The sequence below is a fragment of the Anolis carolinensis genome, chromosome 2 (genome assembly GCF_035594765.1).
Source record: "Anolis carolinensis isolate JA03-04 chromosome 2, rAnoCar3.1.pri, whole genome shotgun sequence".
Taxonomy (NCBI): domain Eukaryota; kingdom Metazoa; phylum Chordata; class Lepidosauria; order Squamata; family Dactyloidae; genus Anolis; species Anolis carolinensis.
This window is the reverse complement of record NC_085842.1, coordinates 310,072,501-310,099,135: the sequence shown is the minus strand read 5'-3', so window position 1 is coordinate 310,099,135 and position 26,635 is coordinate 310,072,501. Positions and strand designations below refer to the sequence as shown.

General features: G+C 41.3%; 1 protein-coding gene across 2 annotated transcripts in view; it reads left to right on the top strand.

Moving 5' to 3' along the window:
- Positions 1 to 26,635, top strand: part of dcc (DCC netrin 1 receptor) — a 1,120,333-nt gene that overhangs the window by 411,844 nt on the left and 681,854 nt on the right. For both annotated transcript variants that reach the window (XM_008117567.3, XM_008117566.3), the window contains exon 2: positions 23,796 to 24,116. In XM_008117567.3, the coding sequence (XP_008115774.2) occupies positions 23,796 to 24,116 (321 nt within the window). The remainder of the gene's footprint in view (positions 1 to 23,795; positions 24,117 to 26,635) is intronic.

Sequence of the window (26,635 nt, the reverse complement as noted above, 5' to 3'; positions counted from 1 at the left end):
TACTGTGTCCAGGTTGGTTCATCAAGTGCTCTGCTATGGCTGATTTCTCTGGTTGAGTTAGTCTGCAGTGTCTTTCACGTTCTTTTACTCGTGTTTGGGCACTGCATTTGGTGGTCCCTATGTAGACTTGTCCACAGCTGCATGGTATACGGTAGACTCCTGCAGAGGTGAGAGGATCCCTCTTGTCCTTCGCTGACCGTAGCATTTGTTGGATTTTCTTTGTGGGTCTGTAGATGGTTTGTAGCTTCTTCATCAGTTTGCCTATGCGGTCAGTGGTTCCCTTGATGTATGGTAAGAACACCTTTCCTCTGGGTGGATCTTTGTCTTGACTCTCATGGCGTGTACGTGGCCTTGCAGCTCTTCTGATGTCTGCGGTGGAGTATCCATTGGCCTGTAGAGCCCAGTTTAGGTGGTTCAGTTCCCCTTGGAAGAGGTGAGGTTCACAGATTCTTTGTGCATGGTCTGTCAGGGCTTTGATTGTGCTTCTTTTTTGACTTGGGTGTATTTGCCAGATAAGCAGTTGCTGGATCCCTTTCAGAATAATTGTCTAAATATCCTAGAGACATCCTGTCTGATCTTGGCTGCTAATTATTATTTGGATGGTAATTTACCAACAAATACGAGGTGCTGTAGGCTGCATTTCAGAGGAAGCAACTGGCAAAATTTTGCTTAGAAAACCCTATGAAACTCACAGAATTGTCATACCTTGACGGGCGACTTGAAGGCACACACACACATCATATACCCTACTGAAATATTATATGCAGATATTACCTAAATAAGTGACAAGTACATCCCAATTACAGTGTATTCCTTTGTGTTCATTAATTTTTAAATTAAAACATGCTGGCAAAAAAATAGATAATCCATGTCTTTGTAGTTTGCTGGCAGGAATTTTTAACTAACAGATATATACACATATTTAAGGATTTGAGATTTCATTAAAAAGGTGGCATAAATTTGATTTTATTAGGCAATTTGGTGTTGAAGCAATATAACATATTATACAAATTATCTAGATTCTAGACAGCCAAGGTAAGAACTAGAAAGGAAGAAATGGCACTTTAAAAATTGCAGAATGGATAAGTAATCTGATCCGCTATTTCTTAAAACCACATATAAAACCATTTTTGCCCCAAAGAAATTCATACTTGCCACAGTGTTTTGGACAAGAGAAAACAGAGAGGCAACATGAAAGTTCTCTTTCAATATATGTTATCACTCAATATATGGAGCATGCTTTGTATCTTTTTCTCCAGAGATTATAATACTCCCCCTTCTATTTCCCATTTTGTTGGCTATTGGATGTAGACACACATTGCTATAGCAGGGGTGGATAGAGCAGAATCTCACTATCTGATTTCATTATTTATTGCATTGTTCAGTGCTGTAACCTATGGTGTCGCCCCCGTGGATCTCTTCCATACCAGACCATGCAGCAATATTGTAACTAACTGCAATATGAGACAATTTCACAAAATCAGCTGCTATTAAAAGCAGCAATGGAAAACACAAAGGAATGTGCTTACATCACATGGTGCTGTTCCATTATCCAGGCAAAGGGCAAAAAGCAGCCTAGACAGAGAAGGATAGTCCATTTTATGGTGGGGGAACTGAAGGAGGAAAAGCATTTCCCCTGTTTTTGCTAGTTATTCCCCCTCCCCACTTCCCATTTCATAAACAAGTGATGTTTCCACAATGGAGACATGGAGGGGGGAGATAACAGGAAACCACAGGGAAATGGTTTTACTCCTTCAACCCCCCCTCTCTCATTCGTGCCCCCTTTTGACCTCTGCCCAGATAATGAAACAGTACCCATCACATTGTTCTGATTAAACAATGTGATTGCAATTGGGTAATAATGATAACTTTGCACATGGACATTAGAAGGGTTAAAAATTAAATCTGCATACAACTTCAGCTTTGTGGGTCTATAGATACAATAAGATGGGCTTTTTGTGGTTATAATTGGCCCTCTACATTTGCGGTTTTGACTTTTGTGGATTTGATTATTTATGTCATGGATAATATGGATGAGAGTTTGCTGAGTGAGGGCTTGGCTGTTGAAATAAAGCCCAGCCAGGAACAGCAACTACCTCAGCCACACCCAGAAGGAACAACTACTCAGTCTGCTAGCCAAACACAAGCTGCTTCTGTTGAGCAGGCTGAGGAAGAGTTAACTGTGCCTTCGTTTGTGGAACTAAGGAGAGAAAGGGCTCAGCTGAAGAGATCAGCAAGGCTTGCTGAGAGGAAGGCCGGCAATAAGGATAAGCTGTGAAAGCAGCATTTAAGGGTTTGCACATCTTACCTGATTGCTGGCTGCAACTCCTGTATCCATGCCTGGATCTTGGAACCATGACTCTTGTGTACCTTTTGGAATTTGCACAGCTTTTGGACTTTGGCTCTTGACTCGTGGACACAACCTCATTGCTTATCATTCTAGTATTTGGCTTTGATTCTGGACTGGACACTTGGCTTTCCCTTCCTCTTGTTCCCTTGGGTTCTGTTTCTACGGTGGTCTAATTGGCTTGACCTTAGACTGTAATACTCTCCTGCTAGTGTTTCGAGTTCAAGGTTCATGACAATGCATGGATTTTATTAAAATGTTCTCTTTCAGAACTCTTAGGTTGTCCAGTGCAATTCTGTGGTCGGTTTCCAGTGTGCTGAGCCATGCTGGAGTTCCTAAAAATGCTTAGAGAGATGCCAATACTGCTAAAACACTTTCAAGCTAGACAGAGAAGGAGAAATGGGATTTGGGCAGATATAAAAAGACATTGTGGAAAGACCTTCAATGACAGAGCTATATTATCATTCCCATTTTGCAAGCCAAAGACTAAGGCAGGCATAAAATGACTTTCCTTGGGGTTTCTAGAATAATTCATAACAGAATCAAGATTTGAAAAAGGGATTTCCTGCCATAATTGGCCGTATCGCTCAGTCACATATTGGAAATAATATATATATATATATTTTTGCAATCATTTGATGTATAAAAAAGTTCTCACAGGAGAAAATGCAATACAAAGCAATGCTGAAAGGAATGCTGAAACTAAGACAAGTCAAACACGCATTCTGGACTTTAAGAGAGCTGACTTCCAAAAAATGAAGGAATTACTGAGCGGCATTCCATGGACGCCGATATTAAAAAACAAGGGAGTTAAGGATGGATGGGAGTTTTTCAAAAGTGAAATACTCAAGGCGCAAATGCAAACAGTGCCAACAAAGAAGAAAAATAAGACAAGTGCAAAGAAGCCAGAATGGATGTCCAAAGAACTTCTAACTGAGCTAAAGCTCAAAAGTGACATGCACAAGAAGTGGAAAAGGGGAGAAATCACCAAAGAAGAATTCAAACGTATAGCCAACTCCTGTAGGGAAAAGGTTCGCAAGGCTAAAGCGCAAAATGAGCTCAGGCTTGCCAGGGACATAAAAAACAACAAAAAAGGGTTTTTTGCTTATGTTGGTAGAAAAAGGAAGAAAAAGGAGGCGATAGGGCCACTGCAAGGAGTAGATGGGGTGATGGTGACAGGGGATAGGGAAAAGGCAGAACTGCTTAATGCCTTCTTTGCCTCGGTCTTCTCACAAAAAGAAAGCCATCTTCAACCTCAGCAACATGGAATGGACGAAGGATTGGGGGAAATCCAACCCCAAATAGGGAAACAAGTTGTCCAGGAACACCTGGCCACTCTAAACGAATTCAAGTCCCCAGGGCCAGATCAGCTACATCCAAGAGTATTGAAGGAACTAGCGGAAGTTATTTCAGAACCACTGGCAATCATCTTCGAGAGTTCTTGGAGAACAGGAGAAGTCCCAGCAGATTGGAGGAGGGCGAATGTGGTCCCTATCTTCAAGAAGGGAAAAAAGAACGACCCAAACAATTACCGTCCGGTCAGCCTCACATCAATACCAGGCAAGATTCTGGAAAAGATCATTAAGGAAGTGGTCTGCAAACACTTAGAAACAAATGCGGTCATTGCTAATAGTCAACACGGATTTACCAAAAACAAGTCATGCCAGACTAATCTGATCTCTTTTTTCGATAGAGTTACGAGTTGGGTCGATACAGGGAATGCCGTGGATGTAGCATATCTAGATTTCAGTAAGGCCTTCGACAAAGTCCCCCACGACCTTCTGGCAAACAAACTAGTAAAATGTGGGCTAGACAAAACTACGGTTAGGTGGATCTGTAATTGGCTAAGTGAACGAACCCAAAGGGTGCTCACCAATGCGTCGTCTTCATCATGGAAAGAAGTGACAAGTGGAGTGCCGCAGGGCTCCGTTCTGGGCCCGGTTCTGTTCAACATCTTTATTAACGACTTAGACGAAGGGTTAGAAGGCACGATCATCAAGTTTGCAGATGACACCAAACTCGGAGGGATAGCTAACACTCCAGAAGACAGGAGCAGAATTCAAAACGATCTTGACAGACTAGAGAGATGGGCCGAAACTAACAAAATGAAGTTCAACAGGGACAAATGCAAGATACTTCACTTCGGCAGAAAAAATGGAAATCAAAGATACAGAATGGGGGACGCCTGGCTTGACAGCAGTGTGTGCGAAAAAGATCTTGGAGTCCTCGTGGACAACAAGTTAAACATGAGCCTACAATGTGATGCGGCAGCTAAAAAAGCCAATGGGATTCTGGCCTGCATCAATAGGGGAATAACGTCTAGATCCAGGGAAGTCATGCTCCCCCTCTATTCTGCCTTGGTCAGACCACACCTGGAATACTGTGTCCAGTTTTGGGCACCGCAGATGAAGGGAGATGCTGACAAGCTGGAAAGCGTCCAGAGGAGGGCAACTAAAATGATTAAGGGTCTGGAGAACAAGCCCTATGAGGAGAGGCTTAAAGAGCTGGGCATGTTTAGCCTGCAGAAGAGAAGGCTGAGAGGAGACATGATAGCCATGTACAAATATGTGAGGGGAAGTCATAGGGAGGAGGGAGCAAGCTTATTTTCTGCTGCCCTGCAGACTAGGACACGGAACAATGGCTTCAAACTACAGGAAAGGAGATTCCACCTGAACATCAGGAAGAACTTCCTCACTGTGAGGGCTGTTCGGCAGTGGAACTCTCTCCCCCGGGCCGTGGTGGAGGCTCCTTCTTTGGAGGCTTTTAAGCAGAGGCTGGATGGCCATCTGTCGGGGGTGCTTTGAATGCGATTTCCTGCTTCTTAGCGGGGGGTTGGACTAGATGGCCCTTGAGGTCTCTTCCAACTCTACTATTCTATGATTCTATGATTCTATGATTCTATGAAAATGTTCTGTGTCAGGGTATCATTTCAGAGAATAGCATAAAGACATTTTTAGTAAGAGGGAGTATATTCTGCACGGTCTAGGTTTCTGCTCTTGCATACTTTCAAGAATAAATTGAGGCAAACATACACATTTCAAAATAGCTTTGCTGGAGGATTTCATCTAGTCTTCATTTTGCAACAAAGTGACCTGATTTGTACTTCCAAGAAAGAGATGTGAATTGGGATCCTTTGGTCTTGTCTCCTTTGTTATTCAGTTCTCAGTCCTCCAGATGTATTGTAATACATATAAAATGTGTCTACAAAAATGCTAAGGTATGCAAAAATGTGTATTTTAGTGTAAATGTGTATCAGAAGGTATGTTTTATGGAAAGGAATGCAATAAAATTAATGCAAATTTCCATACAGTTAAAAAAAGAATTCACAAATTGGTGGGGGAACAGGATGGGATGAATATGTATGAAGCGGATAAGTAGAAGAAACAGGTTGAGCTGTGATTTTTTTAAGCATTAGCAACATTTGAACCATTTTAAAGCAAAACCTACAACAATTTAAAACCATATATAAAGAGTGTTTGAAAAAGAACTCCCTAGTTTTAATGTAATTATACTTAAAACTAGGGAGTTCTTTTTCAAACACCATGTATATATGCATGGTTGTTGTTGTGTGCCTTCAAGTTGTTTCTAATCTACAATAACCCTAAGGTGAACCTATCAAGGGTTTTCTTGGGAAGGTTTATTCAGAGGAGGTTGTCTTTATCTTCTTCTGGGACTGAGAGAGTATAGCTTGCCTTCGATTACCTGTTAGGTTTCTTTCCATGGTAAAGGAGGGATTTGAACCCTGGTCTCCAGACCTATAGTTGAACACTGAAACCCCAGTACCACACTGGTTCCTATCTACGTGTCTAGATATACTTTAGTTCCTTCAAGGCTTTAATGAAAAGCCATGTTTTGGATTGAAATTGGGATAAGAAACAGTGTTGATGACAGTTGGACCTCCAAAAGGAGGACATTCCCTAATCAGGATGCCATGCCAAGAATACTCTCTCCCATGTCCTTCCAGTTCCATTGTACCCATAGTGGGACATAGAAGAGAGCCCTTCCTGCAGACTTCAATTTTCAAGCATATTTAAATGGGGAGAAATTCCATGATTCTAAAGTCCTGTGTCATTTTAGGAAGGTTTATGTTATCACTTGCACACTGAAATGACATCTATTTCTATTGATGTAAAGTGCATATATTGAGATTTATATATTGAGATCACAATAACCATTACAAAAAAAAAAAATCATGACATAGCTTGGAATACTTAATTCATCCTGCTGTAGGTCAGTGGCAGGAGGGTGTTAGAAATATTATCCTGATGCACTAGCAACAAAAGTAGGAGAAATTTTTGTTATTTGGTGCATTTGCTCGCTATTAAGGTATGTTTGCTTTGGGTGTTATTGACTTTGGCAATAGTACCATGGTTGTAAACATGAATATGAAACAGTTAAGAATGTGTAAGTCCCAGTTTTTTGTTGTTGTGTACCTCCAAACAATTTCCAATTTATGACAACCCTCAGGTGAACCTATTGTTGGGAATCATCCTGGATTACTCAAGTCTAGATGTAGTTAGATAGATGATAGAGTTAGATTGAGGGAATCCTTTCCCTGTTCCCAAAGCATGCCTAGACAGGCTTTACTGTGTTTCACTCTATCCTGTGTACGTCACATCCCTTACTTTGAAGTTAGTAGAAATGTGAATCTTTAGGGACACTAACTTCCCATTGGTCAGAATGTATTTTATGGCTCCAATAAACTGGACCATGAGGTTGGAACCATTTTGGTTCTCCCTTTGTTCTTCTAACTAACAAGAAGCATCTCGCCACCTCTCCTGGCAAGATGTAAATATTTAGATGTTTGTTATTTTTTCTTTTTTCTTTTTCCTTAGAAACCAGTCTAGAGTAGACTAGACAGCTCCCAAGCCTTTCTATCTACAATAGAGTTCTTTTGACCTGAATAAATACTTTTTGAACTTTTATTGAGACTCTGCAGTCCATTGCAATCCTAAATGGTCAAAGGCTTCTCTTTGCTCGCCCCGTGTAAGTAACTGTTGCATTTGAAAGCTTTGCTTTTGCTACTCTGCTGATTTTGGTGGAATCTCCCTCAGAGAGGGTTAAATTGAGTCTAACCGCTCAGAGATTACCACAACACCTATGACAGGTTTCTTGGCAAGATTTGTTCAAAACTGATTGTCTTTGCTGTACTCTGAGATTAAGAGTGTGTAATGTAATCACGGCCACCCACTGGGTTTCCCTGGTTGAGTGGGGGTTCCTGGTCATAGGGCAGCATTCAAACTACTATACCATACTCATTCTGAATCCTATTTACACATTCATGAGTGTTCAATAAGATGCCAGCTAATATCACCCAAGTCATTTAGTTGGAGAGTCCATCAGTTGGGGCAACACATTTTGGAAGGATGTGGGAAAGGGCTTTATTTACTACAGAGTCCTAGGGTATATCTACAATATAGGATTATTACAGTTTAACACCATCTTAATTGCCGGAGCTTAATGTTATGGGATCATGGGAGTTATTTTTTAAAAAGGTCTTTAACCTCCTCTGCCAAAGAGTGTTGGTGCTTCACAAAACTATAGCTCACAAGATTTCATAAGCATTGAGTCATAGCAGTTAAGGTGGTGTCAACCTGCATTAATTCTATAATGTAAATGCATGCCATCCCCTTGGAGGCTAGACTGTGTAATATATATTTTAGTCTACTTACATTTCTCTTACTGTTTGAAATTGTTTTCAGCTATTTATGCTGATTTTATTGCATGTCACCCTGAGATCCTTGGATATAAGGAATGACACAAATACTTTAATAAAATAAATAAATGTAGTTCTTTCTTTCTTCTTCTCAGGACTGCTATATTTATATGCAGGATATGCTCCAACTGTCTCATTTTTCTATTACTTGCCTCTCATAAACCATTGCGTTCCTATTTGGCTTAGAGGGGAAATCCCAAAATTGAATTGATGGAACCTGCTTCCCAATCTGTGTGCTGAAGATTACAACCATTAATATTTGTCCTAGGATAAAAAGAATGTGAATCAACATTTCTTCTTTCATAAAAGGCAGCAGTGCTATGGTCAGACCTATATCTGAGCAAATGTGCTTAGGATCTGATGGCAAATATTCTTTTTATTAAATATTAAGCTCTAAAAAATAGTTATGGTCACTTTATAACCCATCTTTTCACAGCTGCAGAAATGTGTGCAAAGACAGGTCATTGCAAAGCAAACCATGAAAAACCCAGAGCTAGCGGGGATATAGAAATCTCTCAGGCTCCTTCGTGCTGAATTTTTTATCACAATCCCATCAGGTCTTATTTGGTTCTTACACCTTCTCAAGAAATCTTATATATACATTTTTTTAAAATGTGCATTTATCTTGCACATAAATTTCTAATGAGCATTTTTGTACACATATTTTTATTTACTGGATGGTAGATGCAATTTTCAAAGGTTGTGGTTTTGGTCATGTGTGTTTTTGAATTACATCTGTTTTTTTCTGTAAATGTTTCATCCTTTAAAATGTGCTGTATGGCTAGAAATTGTAAAGCTTTGTGGGCCAAGATGTGATCCATTTCCTTGTCCACCTCAGGAGACATGAAAATTGATACTTCCATATTTATTTTTCTATTCCTAAAAGTAAGGGGACAATATTCAGCAATTGTGATGACCCATGGGCCTTGTAGTCCTGCTCATGACATTGTGATGCCTGATGAAGAAGAAAACTTGGGTTTTTTACCTTCCCAGTCAGAACTGGATTCTTCCCAGACAGATTCTTCCCAGCCAGATCTGGGAACCTTGCACCTGCAAGAGGATTATGTTCCAGAAGTATGTCAAACAAATACTGAGGCTACATCTCCAGTGTTTTCTCGCCATGAGTTTTGTAAACAACAGAGAGGTTTGGAAGCAGCCTCGCGCAGGAGTGCGAGAATAATTGCTAAGAATTTGCCAATTAAGCCTGCTTTCCATGAGAATCTTTAAGGAGTCAAACATCTGGTCTCAGAGATTAGCTTTCGTTTCTGGTTCCCAGAGAACTGCTCTCGGCGGGAAAGTTAGACTCTATATAGGTGTTTTACCCGCGGAGTAACTTTGCGGAGTCAATTCGTCAGCCTCCGGAGCGAGTTGTGTCTGGACAGCGCGCTCCGTTTCAAGCCTCGTTCCTGCTCAAGCCTTGTCCTTGTTTCCTGCCTTCGCTCCTGCTTCCCAGCCTTTGTTTACCTACGGACCTTGCCTTGTTTCCCAGGACTAAACCTTGCCTTGTTTCACGGATTTTACCAAGTTATTCCACGGACCTTGTTCTTGTTCCTCGTTACCTTGTTCCACGTTTCAAGCCTTGTTTCAAGTATCAAGTTATTTCCTAGCCTTGCTCAAGTTCATGGACTAAAGGACCTTGTCATCTCCCCTCACTTTGCCTGGCAAAGTGAGTGTTTCGGTTATTGGATTACAACTTTGGACCTTAATATTTCATATTGGACATTGTTTCTTTGGACTAATTTTGACCTTTCCTGAAAGGTCTACTTCTGGACTAACTTTTACATTTGCTTTTACTAACTTTATATATTTCCTTAATAAAGATATTAGATAGAATCTGGCCTCTGCGTATGGTTATTGGTGCTCTGTAGCCTGGGTCGTGACAGCAATGTGTATTGAGACAGTAATTTGTTCTGGTAATGCCTGGTAATGAAGTTGCAATCTAGGTTAGATCTCCTAGGAGACCTGTCTGGGAATCCTAGTAAAGTATACTGTTCTCTCTTTTACACATACTTTTGATCTATCATGGGGTGCTTATGAGATGGGGTAGGTGTCCCTTGTGTCTCATATTCACACACATCTTCTGCTTTATTTGATTCTTACGAGGAAGAGTTCAACTGAACTTGAAACTTCTCCAAATGTCAAGTTGCTTATCTATTTACGTCAACCCCAGAAATTTCATTTTAAGGCAAGGAATATTCAGAAGTGGTTTTGCCAGTTCCTTCCTTTCAAATACAGCCTACAACACCTGGCATTTGTTAGCAATCTCCCATACAATTATTAACCAACACTAATCAGACAAAACCACTATAATACAAAACTAAAGACCACTTCCATATTGCTTCTGGCAAATGTATGTGATCTTCTACTACACTTTACAGCATGTGGTTAGCTGGTGAACATCTAACCTTGCTCTATGGAGGCAGTCCTAACTCATCCAATTTTGTCCTCTTGTGCAAACACAACCTTCAGCCCCAAGTAAAACAGCAGCAGATAATTTGTTCACACGTTGTTAAGATAATTGATATTTATGAGTCTCTCTGTAATTTTCTTCATTCTGCTTTTGGATGTTGGGGATAAATCAAACCCACAACAGGCGATGAGAACCATTTTGGGTCTATTATGTTGTCTCGATAAGGCTAGCTGGAATTCTTCACCTTCCCTGTGTGATTCATTGAGATTGATGGAGGCGCCAAGCTTGCCCTAGCTGAAATGTGATGTAATTAATGTAGCTGTATGCTAATGCATGCAAATTCAGGAGTGTGCCCAGATTTGGGAGGAGGGAGAGAACAAAAACAGGATTAAAGAGTTCACTCCAAAGTACAAATTAATTTATTGCCTGGCTAAATGACTTCCAAAGAAGGAGGAACTCTATCAAAGGTTTGAACAAGAAATGAAAACAAGAAAATGAATCTAAATGCATCACCTTGTTGAGTCACTGTTTCTGTTTGGATGGACAACATACAGTACTTTCAAATTCTCTGATGTTGTTTGCTGACAACATCTTTGAGTGTCATTTCAACAGAAACTCTGGATTCTTAAGAGGGTCACCAATTTACCTATGAAACTGTTTTGATAGAGAAGGAATTGATTTTATTCATCTTGATTTGCACCCACTAACCACTTCTCCTTTGAATTTCAATGCATTCATCTTTTATACTAGAACTAAAGCCAATGTGCCCTATTAACACGTGTAAATAAACTGTGCTGGAAATGATCCAAATGTTCAGAGTGTCCTTTTCAGAATGCAGGCTCTACTTCTCAACACTCAAAATAATATTAACTATACAATGTTCTATCATTACTGCATTTAAACAGTACTATGTGCAACAGTTCTTGCTTTCAGTGAATCATGCTTTCTAGAATCCTTTGAACTTGGGTAGTTTATGTATTCTTTGATGATCGACACTTGGAAAATTTACATTTTTGGATGACAATTTTAAATAAACATCCCTAGTGTTTTGGCTGACATGAGTGAGACCTGTGCTCTTGATAGAACTTATAGGTTTTGGCCTTTTGAGTGCAATGTATTCATATCTAGTGTGCCATATCCAGACTTATGGTGGAACACAACTCTGCAGCATGTACATCCAAAGTACTTGTTTGATTCTCAGCAGACATTAGGATAGTCCAAATGAATTGAAGTTGGGCAAGCTTCCCCCCCCCCCCCCGAGGATCCAGAGACATTGATATGTAACACTGGATACAAACTTCTGGAAAGAGATCTCATGTAAACATTAAGAAGAACTTCCTGTTGTTAAGGGCTGCTCTGCAGTGGAATACATAATTTGTATAGGAGAGGTTTGGACTGGATAGCCCTTGAAGTCTCTTCCATCTCTGTGATTGAATGACCATCTCCCTTTGGCCAGAAATGTAGTAGTGCTGCTCCCATGCTTAACAACCATATTTGGGGGGAGGGTTTGGAAGTTTTCTATTCTTAATACTTACAAGCATGAGAACAAATCATACATGTACAAAATCTTAGATTACACATATACATGTGTCATCAACAAGATTCCAGTAACTCTCTTTTTGCTCCCTGGAGTGAAGAAACTTTCGTTTGCTCTCCTGAAAAGAAAAGGGAAAGGAAGCAGAAAAACTAATGTATTGTTCTGTCAGTAACTTAGAATCATAGAATCATAGAATCATAGAAGAGACCACATGGGCCATCTAGTCCAACCCCCTGCTAAGAAGCAGGAAATCGCATTCAAAGCACCCCCGACAGATGGCCATCCAGCCTCTGATTAAAAGCCTCCAAGGAAGGAGCCTCCACCACGGCCCCGGGGAGAGAGTTCCACTGTCGAACAGCTCTCACAGTGAGGAAGTTCTTCCTGATGTTCAGGTGGAATCTCCTTTCCTGTAGTTTGAAGCCATTGTTCCGTGTCCTAGTCTGCAGGGCAGCAGAAAACAAGCTTGCTCCCTCCTCCCTATGACTTCCCCTCACATATTTGTAGATGGCTATCATGTCTCCTCTCAGCCTTCTCTTCTGCAGGCTAAACATGCCCAGCTCTTTAAGCCGCTCCTCATAGGGCTTGTTCTCCAGACCCTTAATCATTTTAGTCGCCCTCCTCTGGACGCTTTCCAGCTTGTCAACATCTCCCTTCAACTGTGGTGCCCAAAATTGGACACAGTATTCCAGGTGTGGTCTGACCAAAGCAGAATAGAGGGGGAGCATAACTTCCCTGGATCTAGACGCTATTCCCCTATTGATGCAGGCCAGAATCCCATTGGCTTTTTTAGCAGCCGCATCACATTGTTGGCTCATGTTTAACTTGTTGTCCACGGGACTCCAAGGTCTTTTTCGCACACACTGCTGTCAAGCCAGGCGTCCAACTTGCATTGGACTTGCCTTGCTCTCTGTTTCCCTTGTAAATTGAAAGTGAATATAGTGAATATTTCCCTACAGCTACATATCACACCGATTGTTTAAATTCAGGTTACAATTTTAGCTTAGTTTTATTCCTCTCTGGTTTTAACTGATTTTGGAGTGCAGAAGAGCCTTGTTATTTCTTCATCTCTCTATCTCTACATCTAAGCATTAATGGTGGTGGTGGTGGTGGTAGGGAGGGGGTGGGGTTGAAGGAGGAAAACCATTTCCCTCTGTTTTCCTGTTATTTCCTCAACCCATGTCCCCATTGTAACAACCCCCCTTTATGATATGGGAAGAGGGGAGGAGGAATGATCAGTGAAAAAGGAGAAATGCTTTCTCTCCATCAACCTGCCCCCATACATGGGACAATCCTTCTATCTCTAGAGCTCCCTGGTGACCTCTGCTCAGATAATGGAACAGTACTCTGGTGGGTTTTTTTTTTTTTGGGGGGGGGGCTATTCTATCTCTGGGACTTTGTCCTGAATGTGGATGTTCCACATTAGACAGAAATGTCCATCCACTCCTGTAAGCAAACCTACACATCCAAAAAAAAAACAACCAAAAAAAAACCCCAACAGGATCAAAGCTATTATCATCATTTTGTGAGTATTTTCAAGACATGAATAACATCATTCTTCAGGAAAAAGCACCTTAAAACCCAATGAAAATCTTTTTGCAAAGTAAATTTCAATTATCATGATACTGAATCACAGAATGATAGAATCAGAAGGAAGCCAAGGATAATCTCATCCAACTACCTATTGATATAAGTAATCTACCACTAAAGCATCCCTGATACATAGCTATTCAGTGTGTTTTAAAAACTACCACTTTCCAAGATAGTGCTTTCCACTGTTGAACAACTTTTCACATTACGAAAGTTTAATTGAAATCCCTTTCTTGTGCTTGGAATTCATTGCTTGAGGTCATAATCTCTGTAGCAGCATGGAATAAGCAGGAAACAGATAAAAGAGCTCTCCCCTGAAGTGCTATTGTATTTTTCCTTTAAGGCACCGGCTTGTTCTACTTACAGAACATTGTTGCATTTTTAAGAAGGCTTTTGGCACATAAAAAGTATTTATGCAGGAAAAAAGTCAGGTATTATCTTGACTTTATTCAAGGCCTGCTCCTCTTATCTCCATTACTTCCCTTGTACTTGGTGTAGCCAGGTTAACAAGAGTGTTGTATTTTGACTGGAGAGCTGGGGATTCAGATTTGGATAGTCTTGTTTCTGGATGCATCTTCACTGATTAAAAAGACCAGATAGTCCCAAATGTTGATCTTGTACTTTCTGAATTTACTTCAGAGATTCATGCCTATTTTGCTGATCCCTGAATATTTTAAACCAGCTCCTCAATTTGATTTATTTTTGCAGAGTATGCAATCAGAAAAAAAGAGGCACTAAATCTTTTTGATCAGTCTGGATTCGCCCTATGTCTGCATCTCAGAGCCTAAACTTTCTCATAAAACTGCTGTCAAAATGACAACTGTCATAGGACCCCTTCATGTGGACAAATTTTGGTGGCAACTCCAGTTCTGCAGCAGCTTTGCCATGGGGCCTGCCAGCTCCCATCACACACTGGAGAAGTACTTCTGGAACAGCTCCATGCCAAAACCGCTGTGGAACTGGAGTTGCCATAAAAAAAAAATCAGCAGCGGCAACACGGGAGGCTTCTCATGGTTGGATTGCCCTCAATGAGGTAAGCCGACCAGCGAATGCTTACCCTCCATGTGATAAGGTAAAGAGGAAGCCAGAATGGTGCAGGGTGTGGGCCAACAGGTTCCCACACCCCTGGACTTGTACTGCCAGGAAACATCTGGAGAGTTCCATAGAGAGGAAGAGATGGGTAAAAGATAATGGACCTTGTCACATTGAGCTTTTTCCCATTGTAGAACATGTAATCTACATTTAAAGAACAAAGAGGCATGGAACCCATCACATGATGTTTGCCTTCTTTCAGCCATCATCCACTGTCCTTTATCCTCAAAATGTAGATGAAGTGTACTAAAGGAGAGAGCTTAGAACATGGGTGAGTAATCATGTTCTGAGCCCTGGCATATGCCAGAACCATTGCTAATGCAAAGGACAAAACAAAACAAAACAAAAAACCATGTAATGAGATGACAGATTTGCCTGTGCTGAATCATTTCAGTGACGTGAAGGAATGGGAGTTCCTCACCATTTTGCTTTCACTACATTTTCTACTTAACAACGATCTAGGCTCTAAATTGTGCCATGCTAGCTTTTTCACATATCACTCCCCTCCCCCCAAATGGGATAAAGTCCATAGTAATCTTGGTTCTCGATATTGAAGTTTCCCCCAAGGATTCTCTGTGTTATGGTTCGATTGCAGGCAACAACAGGGAAAAATTAGGGGGAAACCGAAGAGGGAAACACATGTGATGGGAAAACAGAACTTGAAATGGGATGATTGGGGATTGAAAGATATTATTCCCTTTGCTAGACAAATGATCCCCAATGCCTCTCAAGGTCTTTGTGATGAGATCAAGTGTCTGTTAGGCTAGTGGAGTTTTATTACTAGGACAATAGTTTCCAAGTCCTAGGAGAATTTTGTTAATACTGTATTTTAAACTACCTGGACTTCATCTGGAACATTGGCACAATTTTGGCCACCATGCTTTAAAAAGGATATAGACAAACTGGAACAGTTTCTGAGGAAGCTACATTGAATAAACTTAAATCCTTTTCTAGTCTTGGCTAGAGTAGAATGGAATCAATTGGATTAACCTATGTGCTGACTCACCACTAAACAATTGAACGCACCTAGTTAAAAGAATTCCAATGATGATCAGCAAAGGGGAAAAGACATCCTATGAGGAACAAGGCAAATTCCCATCCCAAAGACGAAGCCAAAAGCCTGCTCTTTGCTGCCTCGTGGAACACAAATTGCTCCAATAGCTTAAATTACAGAAAGCTCCATCTCAGTTGAACTTTAGAATAAACTTCGTTATTTTTAAAGCTGTCTAGCAGTGGAACCAATTAAGTAAATGTATGATAAAATTATTATTTTTCTGAAGTTGTTTAGGCAGAGGGTAGACAACCATCTGTTTTGGATGATTGTGCTCAGGATTTCTTGTTTTAAACACTACTTTGGGCCCGGTGACTTACTTCTAAACTTGGGAAAGTGGAGTGATATAAACTTGTATATTCTAGGCTGAGCCTCAAGGAGAAAGAGAGAGATTAGATTTGTACTAACATGTTGATCATTGTTGAGCCAGCAACAAATCTCAAGGTCTAAAGGTTGTCAGTCTGGGATTTAACCTGCACAGCTCTGGCCAATGAAGAGGCTACAAGGAGAGAAACCAGACTTGAATATAACTAATGGACAGGGCCGGCCCCACTCATGCGGCAGCTGACGCCGCCGCCTCGGGCGCAGGCCCGGGGGGGCGCCGTCAGGCTGGGCGGGAGGCGGGGCACCGCCCTGACGGTGCCCCGCCTCCCGCCCAGTGCGCCCTGGCCCGTCTGGCCTGCTTGAAAAGGCCAGACGGGCGAGCGGGAGTAGCGTGGGAGGCGGGGCCAGCTCTGACGCCGCTCCCCCCCCCGCCCAGCGTGCCTTGGCCCCGCCTCCCACGCTGCGTGGGAGGCAGGGCCAAGGCACGCTGGGCGGGGGGGGGAGCGGCGTCAGAGCTGGCCCCGCCTCCCACGCTACTCCCGCTCGCCCGTCTGGCCTTCCTAGAAGGCCAGAAAGCAGCGGAGGTCCCTCCAGGCCGCGATTGCGGCCTGGAGGGACCTCCGCTGCTTTCTGGCCTGGTAGGAAAGGCCAGACGGGCGAGCGGGAGTAGCGGAGGCGGAGCCAGCTCTGACGCCGCTCCCCCCCCGCCCAGCGTGCCTTGGCCCCGCCTCCCACGCTGCGTGGGAGGCAGGGCCAAGGCACGCTGGGCGGGGGGGGAGCGGCGTCAGAGCTGGCTCCGCCTCCGCTACTCCCGCTCGCCCGTCTGGCCTTTCCTACCAGGCCAGAAAGCAGCGGAGGTCCCTCCAGGCCGCAATCGCGGCCTGGAGGGACCTCCGCTGCTTTCTGGCCTTCTAGGAAGGCCAGACGGGCGAGCGGGAGTAGCGTGGGAGGCGGAGCCAGCTCTGACGCCGCTCCCCCCCCGCCCAGCGTGCCTTGGCCCTGCCTCCCACGCAGCGTGGGAGGCGGGGCCAAGGCACGCTGGGCGGGGGGGGGAGCGGCGTCAGAGCTGGCTCCGCCTCCGCTACTCCCGCTCGCCCGTCTGGCCTTTCCTACCAGGCCAGAAAGCAGCGGAGGTCCCTCCAGGCCGCAATCGCGGCCTGGAGGGACCTCCGCTGCTTTCTGGCCTGCTAGGAAGGCCAGACGGGCGAGTGGGAGTAGCGTGGGAGGCGGGGCCAACTCTGGCCCCGCCCCCCCCGCCCAGCGTGCCCTGGCCCCGCCTCCCACGCAGCGTGGGAGGCGGGGCCAGGGCACGCTGGGCGGGGGCGGGGCCAACTGTGGCCCCGCCCCCTCACTAATCGCCATGGCCCCGCCTCCCACGCAGCGTGGGAGGCGGGGCCAGGGCGCGGGAGGCGGGGCCGGTGGCGGGGGCGCTTTTCAGCACCCCCGCTTCCCATTAAAAATTATCTCCGGCCGGCCCTGCTAATGGAACACTATATGTTGGATGCAGTCTATTTGCTACCAAGACAAACTTATTAGCTGGCCCAATTCTGTTATCTCCAGCTGTTGGTTATAGCTATGGCTTGAGAAAGTTAGTTCAGGGAATGTCAGTTTTCAGAATCCACCAGCTAACTTTACTACTGACCATAGAAAGTGAGAGACTGAAGAACTTGTAATCAAGAAAATAACTTTTCCATTGCACAACATAAGCTGTACACATTTGTTTCCTTCCCCTTTGCCCAACATAAACCAATTTGACAGGAGGCGGATCTGCCATGTTCCAGGATAAAAGGAGTGTAGTGCATTTATTTCATAGGCACAGATTTCTGAAAGATCTCATTACCACAAATAGTGCATCTTTACTTTCTAGGTTTCCTCCCACATCTCTTTTCATATCCACCATTTCTTGTTGATCAAGGAACTTATTTTTTCTCCTTGTGACTTTAGTAGACTTTAAATTTGCTTTCTAAAAAAGCTGTCAAGAAGAGAGAAAACAACAAAAATGTTTTCCTTTTTCTCTGCTTTTGTAACTTCAGGCATTTTCTCTTAGAGAAACTACAGGTACATATTTATCAGGCAGGAATGTCACTGTCAGGAAAACAGCACACATCTCAATTAGCAATAAACCCACTTTCCTCAGTTATGTTCAAGAAGGGAATCACTCATATATAATCCCAGATAAGGCATTGAGGGAAGATCCCCCCAAGACTTTTGCATTAATTATTATGTTAGTAAAACTACTTTATATTGGCCTAATACATTTATGCACACAAGTCTTGGACACAAATTGGTTCTTACTCAAAGCAAAACAGACACAGCTGAACAAAAATGTTTAGGGTCCAAGGAAATGGAAAATATATTTATAAGGACCTCATTACCCACTGTGCCACTTTCCTCATCACATAGGAGAAAGCTTCACAGCCCAGCTACCCCTTGTTCTTGTCAATGAGAACATGGGAAGCCTCCTGTGTGCTCTGGGCAGCATCCTAGCATGTTGCCAGGGAACTTCCTTTATGGTGTCCCGCCAAAAGAAGCCTTACATTACATGATGGGCTCCATCGAAATCCATCAAGGAAGCCTCCTAAGATGCTTCCTGAGGTCTGTGTGATGAGGTACAACCCTTAACTTTATTCAGTAAAACACATCTAATCCCATTTGACTTCCATTTGTGAACCCCATTGTTTTTGTGTGTGTTTAAACCCTAAACCAGGGGTCCCCAAACTAAGGCCTGGGGGCCGGATGCGGCCCTCCAAGGTCATTGACCTGGCCCCCGCCCTCAGTTTTAGGCGTGCCCAAAGTCAGAAATGACTTGAAGGCACACAACAACAACAATCCTAATTAACTTGACTATCTCATTGGCCAGACGCAGGCCCACATTTCCCAATGAAATCCTGGTAGGATTATGTAGGTTAAAATTGTTTTTATTTTTAAATATTGTATTGTTCTTTCATTTACTAATATTGTGCTATGGTAATAATATCATATATTGTGTACCTATATACTTATAATATTGATAATAATATTATAATGTAATACAATATAATACTAATAATAATACAATTATATTAATTATATATAAAATGTAATATTATAAATATTACAATATAGTGGTATAGTACAATATAGTAATATATAATGCTAATATTGTGCTATGCTAATAATATAATATATTGTATGTACATACAACTTGTAAACTGCTCTGAGTCCCCTTCGGGATGAGAGTGGGTGGGGTAAAAATGTAGTAAACAAACAAACAAACAAATAATTGTTGTTGGGGGGTTTTTGCACTACAAATAAGACATGTGCAGTGTACATTATCATTTTAAATGATAATTTGGCCCCTCAACAGTCTGAGGGACCATGAACCGGCCCTCCACTTAAAAAGTTTGAGGACTGCTGCCCTAAACGTCACCAAATGTTGAAAAACATTTTTTCAGTATCTTTTTGAATTTTTCTTTATATAAGAGAGGGACACTGTGGGACTATTTCTAAAACACTCTATGTTCTAAGAGGTTGCACATGGACCCTTCTTCATCATGGAGGGCCACCTTAGTCGTCACAAAATTGCAGAGACAATTGCAAAATCAAGTTAATAACTATGTCTGTGTGGAGAGGTTTCTTTTCATGTCAAGCAGTGGAATACCTTGGAGGGGAATAACAATTGTCCTGTTTCACATTGGAGTGTTATGATCAGTCAAATTTGTATGCTAAATAAAGTTCTCTAGCATCTCATCTTAATTAGAAACCTTGCTTGATAACACTATATGATGTGTTCCTAGGTTCTGGCATATTCCCCCTCCCATCATGCATGGGCAGCAAACTCAAAGGATCCAGTTCCATAGCTTAGAAGTATAGACATTAAAAATGTAGTGATAGCTTTCAAGTCAGTATATCAATTATCTAAAGAGTTTTTAAAAGTGTTAATTGGCTAAAGAAGGCAAATTCCAGTGTTCAGTTTGACAACAACATCTGTAATTTCTAATGTTTTAGATTCATGGGGTTGTATGGAAAATAGGGATAGGCCTACAGTGTAGAATTAATACAGTTTAACTGCCTTGGCTCATTGCTATGGAATCATGGGAGTTATAGTTTTACAATTCTTAGACTTCTCTGTCAATGAGTCCTGGTGCCTCACCAAACTACAAATCCAAGGGTTTTGTGCCATTGAACCATGGCAATTCAAGTAGTGTTAAGCTACATTAATTCTACGTGTAGATGCACCCTAGGTTTGCTTCTTCACATCATGGACTAATAATCTTGTAACTTTAGATTTTCATGTTCATGGTCATTAATGTGTAAATGCAATCCTAAAAATGCACTGAAATTAAACAGCACCCCAAAAGAAGGGTTCATGTGGTGTTCCAGATTCAAGAAATGGCAATTGCACCATTGTCCCAGTTATGGGGCAGTTGCAACAAGACCAAATGGGTTTCTCCAGCTTTCTGTTTCAATATGCCTGGCCACTAAGTGCTGCAATCATCACTGATCTGAAGAATCCCAGAAACCTTTTAGTTGTGGCACTGTCTGGTTTAAGAGTATATTTGGGAGGGATGACATAAAGAAAATTAGCTACAATGACGATGTTCCACTGTCATAGCTATGAAGGATCTCACAACTGATTCTTGCCAGTTGTGTTTTGGGTTGCTTTGAAATATCTAGGCAACCTGTTGCAGAGATTTCAGTTTCATTCATATTCCTTTAAAAAAAAATCCAACCCTTCAGTTATTTAAGCACCATATACCAAAGTAATTTTCAGCTCACGGTTGCTTTTGGAGCAAATATGAATAGCTGAAATTGTGATTCAACAGCAGGTGTAATTGCATGAAAAGGAAGTTAATTTTTGTTTAACTCCTGTGACTTTATGTATTCGGCACTCTGAAAATTGACAGAGTGCCACTGTTTCAAAATAGAATGATTGTTTCCCTTTGGCAAGGGTAAGTATTTCATGATCATGAGGTCTTAAACATTTAGCTAAAAGCATTTGTAGCTTCTGTGGAACTTATAAAATATCCATTAGGAATCCAATGGAGGTTTTTTTGGTAAAATATAGAGGAAAAAAAACTTTTTAGTGTTCTAGGGTTCAAATGTTGGACTTTACCAAGCCCTGTAAGTGTTGCTAGACATTATTTTAGAAATGGCAACTGAAGGCTATTGCATTATACACAAGTCCATGCCACTATCAATCCTGGTTCAGGGAGAACATATGTTTGGAGTGGCATATTTGTCCTTTTCATTTGGAGCTATCCTTATAAAATAATAATTCAGTGGGCCTTGAATACCAACCCCATGGATACCAAGATATGTAGCAATGTTTCCTATTATATACACTGGTGTAGTAAAATGTTGTCTCTTATTTTAAAAAATGACAAAATCAAGTTTTGCTTTTTGATTTCTAAAAATATTTTCAACCTTCAGATCATTGAACCCATGGATATGGAATCTGAGGGCCTACCATATAAGCAGGACATTGTGCCAATTGAGTTATTCAGATTATGTGAACAAAACTTATTGAGGATTTTTTTAAATAAAAATGAAAAATAGCATTAAAAAGAAAAGAAAAAAGAAAGAGGAGAAAAAAGCAAATGGCATAAAAGGAGGGGGGAAGGTGCTTAGCATATGAACCACAAGCTAGGTGTGAACATTAATATAAGTTGTCTATGAATATATTTCCAAAACAACATTTTCTTCAAATTGACATCCATAAAATGTAGACCTAGATAGATAGACCATCAGACAATAAATGGTGAATGTTTTGTCTTCCCAATCTTGGCCTCCCATCTTTTAAGTAAAGGTAAAGGTTTCCCCTGACATTAAGTCTAGTCCTATTCGACTCTGGGGTTGGTGCTCATCTCAATTTTTAAGATGAAGTGCCGGTGTTGTCCAAATATACCTCCAAAGTCATGTGGCTGGCATAACTGCATGGAACACCATTACCTTCCCGCCGGAACGGTACCTGTTGATCTACTCACATTTGCATGTTTTTGAATTGCTAGGTTGGCAGAAGCTGGGGCTAACAGCAGGAGCTCACCCCGCTCCCTAGATTCGGTCAGCAAGTTCAGCAGCTCAGCGGTTTAACCCGCTGCACCGCCTGAGGGCCCATCTTTTAGGAACAGTAAAAAAAGATTGACCTTGTAGCTGCCTTGATTCTGATCCATAACATACAACACTTTTGCAGTGAAAGTGCTTTTTAAAAGTTTTAATGTGATATCTGCACATATCCAGCACATTTCTGGAAAGTCCAGTCTTTTGCTGCATTTTGCTACATGTGTACGCTGTAGATTGAAGTGGCTTCAGGAGAGGGAGGATAAGACAGATTGCTGAGTATTAAGTATCAGCATTTTTTTAAAAAAGTTAGTGCTTCTTGCTGAGATGATTTTTGAAATTAAAGACCATTTTATATTTTGCATTGAGAAGTCGTGCTGGAGAGTGGGTCCTTGAATCTTCCTTTCTGCTTTGCCTTCCTAGCCAAACAATTTCCTGGCAATTTCCTAGGGAAATTGCTTGCTCAGAATGAGTTGCCCAGAATCCAAGGTTCTGGATTATCCAAGGCATTTTTGTAGTCAATGTTTTCAATATATCGTGATATTTTGGTGCTAAATTCGTAAATACATTAATTACAACATAACATCACTGCATATTGAACTACTTTTTCTGTCAAATTTGTTGTATAACATGATGTTTTGGTGCTTAATTTGTAAAATCATAACCTAATTTGATGTTTAATAGGCTTTTCCTTAATCCCTCCTTATTATCCAAGATATTCGCTTATTCAAGGTTCTGCCGGCCTGTTTAGCTTGGATAAGTGAGACTCTACTGTAATTGGAAATGCAGGTGAATTATTTTGGTGGTGCAGATAAGCCCTATGATTCAATTCTTCATGAACACAAATATAATTTAAAGGAACATATGCATCTGCTTCTGAAAATCTATCTTTAGTGTGTGTCACTGTTGCATGTTGATTTCCCATACATAGTTCTGGGGAAATCAAAAAAGGTCAATTCGAAGTGAAATCTGTAAAGCAGTGGTTCTCATCCTGTGGATTCCCAGATGTTTTGACCTTCAACTCCCAGAAATACTAACATCTGGTAAACTGGCTGGGATTTCTGGGAGTTGTAGACCAAAATTCCTGGGAACCCACAGGTTGAGAACCACTGACCTAGAGTAAATTCTAACTAAGTGCTCCAAATAAGAAATATGTAGATTTGAAATTGTTGTCCTTTTCTCCAGGTGATACTGATGCTATCTCTTGGTTTTTTTCTTTTCCCCTTTGTGTGACCAAGACTTAGAAACCAATATGCCTTGGGGAGATTAGGTTGGTTTCTTGGATTACCAATTAGTCTCCCTTCCCTCATTATTCTGTTTGCACAGCTTGATGAGATTCTAATACATCCTTGCCCAAATTTGAGAAAGACTTATTTGTTATTAAATAGCACTTGTAAAGTTGCTAGCAATTTTCTCCCAAAACAAAACTCAGATAGAAAGGGTTTTGCTTAAGTGAGGGATTACTTTAATTTTTCACAGGATTTAACACAAACCAGATTGAGTTTAAAGTGAGATTCGAGTTTGATATGGATGTTTCTGCCAAGCAAAACACCTTTAGGGATTTGAAAAATAGTTAAAATGGCCTTATATACATTTCACTGGATGTGTTGCCTATCTCAGTGTTCATGTGAAAGAAATAGTGCTTTCTTCGAAAAAGGAAGTACTAACTGGATTATTCTTGACTGTCCCCAGGCTCCCAGGTTAAGGGATTTACAACATTACGGTTCCTGATTGAGCCTTCGGATGCTGTTACCATGCGAGGAAGTAACGTCTTACTCAACTGTACAGCAGAGTCAGATCAAGGATCTCCAGTCATCAAATGGAAGAAGGATGGCGCTTTTTTAAACTTGGCAGTGGATGAGAGAAGACAGCAATTTTCCAATGGATCTCTTTTGATACAAAATATAGTCCATTCCAGACACCATAAACCTGATGAGGGCCTTTATCAGTGTGAAGCATCATTAGAAGGAATTGGAGCCATCATCAGTAGGACAGCCAAAGTCTCAGTAGCAGGTAAGAATTCACTTTTTCTAGTATATTGGTATATTTCTTTCTAACTCAATGTGGTTTGCTTATTCTGGTACATATTGAGATGTTTGCTTTTGTTGGGAAACATAGGCTAGATGCTATGTAGTAAGCTTTGGGATTTTGATCTGGGGATTTGGTTGTCTCCAGACAGCTGTTTGAGCTGTACCTCCAGCTTTACAATGCAGATAGTTGTGACCAAAAGTTGGAACTGGTGTGAGGTAGGCCAGATAAACAAGAAGGCCTTTGTGCAGCAATATGGAAGAAGAAATCAGGAGTCCCTGTGCCCTCAACATGCATGTTCAGATGCAATTTGATCACTAATTTTGCAATTTCTGAGGATCTTTTTTCTGCTTCTGGTGACAGATTGGTTTCTCTTGCCCTTTTCCCAGGCCCCATTCACATTGCTATATATGATCTGCATTATAAAGTCAGTGTAGACTCATATAATGAACTGCACTGTATGATTCTATACTGACCATATAATATAGTTTTGAACTGCATTATATGACAGTGTAAATGGTGTTCCAACCTGATTTGAGACGGGTTTGACATTCTTACAAACATAGTTGTAAGCGTTGAGTGAAATACCATCAGCTCTCCACATTGGATGAGGTTAGGGGCACAGGAGTCTTGTGAAATTCATTAACCATGGATAGATCCATGCATGTCTGCCATTTTTTTTCTTATTAGGAATTTATATATCCTCCGGCATGACTTTATGCTCACCTTCGGGTGGAATTTGACCATAGGATCACACTGGAGGACCCAGATATGCCTATAGAAGTTTTCTCTCTAGGTCCTCCAGAGTGACTGTATGGGCAACATTTGGCGGATGTTGACCATAGTGTTATACTGAGGGACTTAGAAATTCCTAGTGAGATGATCAGATTCTGCAAACTGGTTGTGTGTGTAACATGATTTAGGCATGTGTGTGGACATCAGTTTATATCTAGTATCAGATTCAGACTGCTTTGAAAGAATTTGGTTTTGTTTTGGACATTTCTTACATTTGTCTGAACCAGTCTGATTCAGTTCAGGATTCCTGTAGGGCCTCTAATATATGCTCGTGGCAATTAGTTTAAGGAAATTGTGTCTGAGGCAAACTACTTTAAATTTTAAGTAAGTACAAGGACACACAAAAAAACTTTTTCCCCTTCCTTAAAAATACGTTTTTTCTTCTTTGCAAAATGAAGTTAGACATGACATTGCTGCCACAGTAATTTATTTCTGACAAGCTACTATTCATGCTTAAATATGTCTAATCAGGCCTTTGTTGCTGTGTGATATTTGAAGCATGTTTATTATCTTCAAAAACAAGAGGCAGCCTTTGAAGCTAGAAATTAACTGCTTTCCAGATTAATTCAGGGTCAGGAAAAATAAAATACCAAACTTTTGTAGGATGTGAAATGCACTTTTATTAGTATTATTTCGCTTCTTCTACTTGGTTGTTCTTGGCTGACAGAATTCATTAAGCATTTTATTGAATTCACAAGTGTTCATTTCGGCAACTCATTTTTGGGGGGTGAAGTGCTGCTTCTTCTGAGCTGACACAAATTGGCCACTTCTCGAAGCACAAGAGGATTTGGGATGTTGAACAAATACTTGAATTCAGATCCATGATCCTTGTGATGGTTGGCAAATTTAACACTTTGCAACACTTGGATGCCTGAAGAGGTCTGCTTTTCATACTGATTAATCTGTTGTTTTGCACATTGCTTTTTTGCTGTTGTCACAACACATTTGGACATCAGAAAACTTCCAAAGTCTGAGTGCTCTTTCAGACTACATAGTTATAATGGTATGATTCCCCCTTAACTGCCATGTTTCCATCCCATGGAATCATGGAATTTACTGTCAGGGTAGAAGGAGAGGGCTATTTAGAATTCCTACAGAAAGAGCTCTTTTCAAACTACAAACCATAGAATATTGCAATGGGAATTATAAACCCCATCCAGACTGCTATAAAATGCAGTTAAACTGCATTATTTACATTGTCATATAATGCTGTTCAATGCAGTCAAAACTGCATTATGAAACTGCATTATATGGCAGTGTAGAGAGGGCCACAGAGGAATTAAAGTACTCTGAAAGAGCACTGAGTAAAGGTAAAAGGCAAGGAAGGCAAAATGGATTTCACCTTGTGCTAATGGCCATGAGATTACTACAGCTACAGTGTGGATTCTGAGATTGGTGGGGTTAAATATTTCAAATCCACAATGAAGACACTCCCTGACACTTAACATTGACATTTTTGGTTTCTTATTATGTGTACCATTTTAATGTAGGGATGGGCAACTACATGGAAGCCAGAGGCTAACTTCTCTCTTAAACTCCCTCACATCCCAACCCAAATAGTTTTCTCCTGCAGCCACTTGTAACATGGCAATAGGAGGAAACATATCATTCCTCCCTGTCACCATTTTGGTACAGCAAACAACAATGGAGGTATTGACTTGGCAGGCCATTTCAAAATGGTAAACAGAAATCAAGGTTCATTTCTTCCT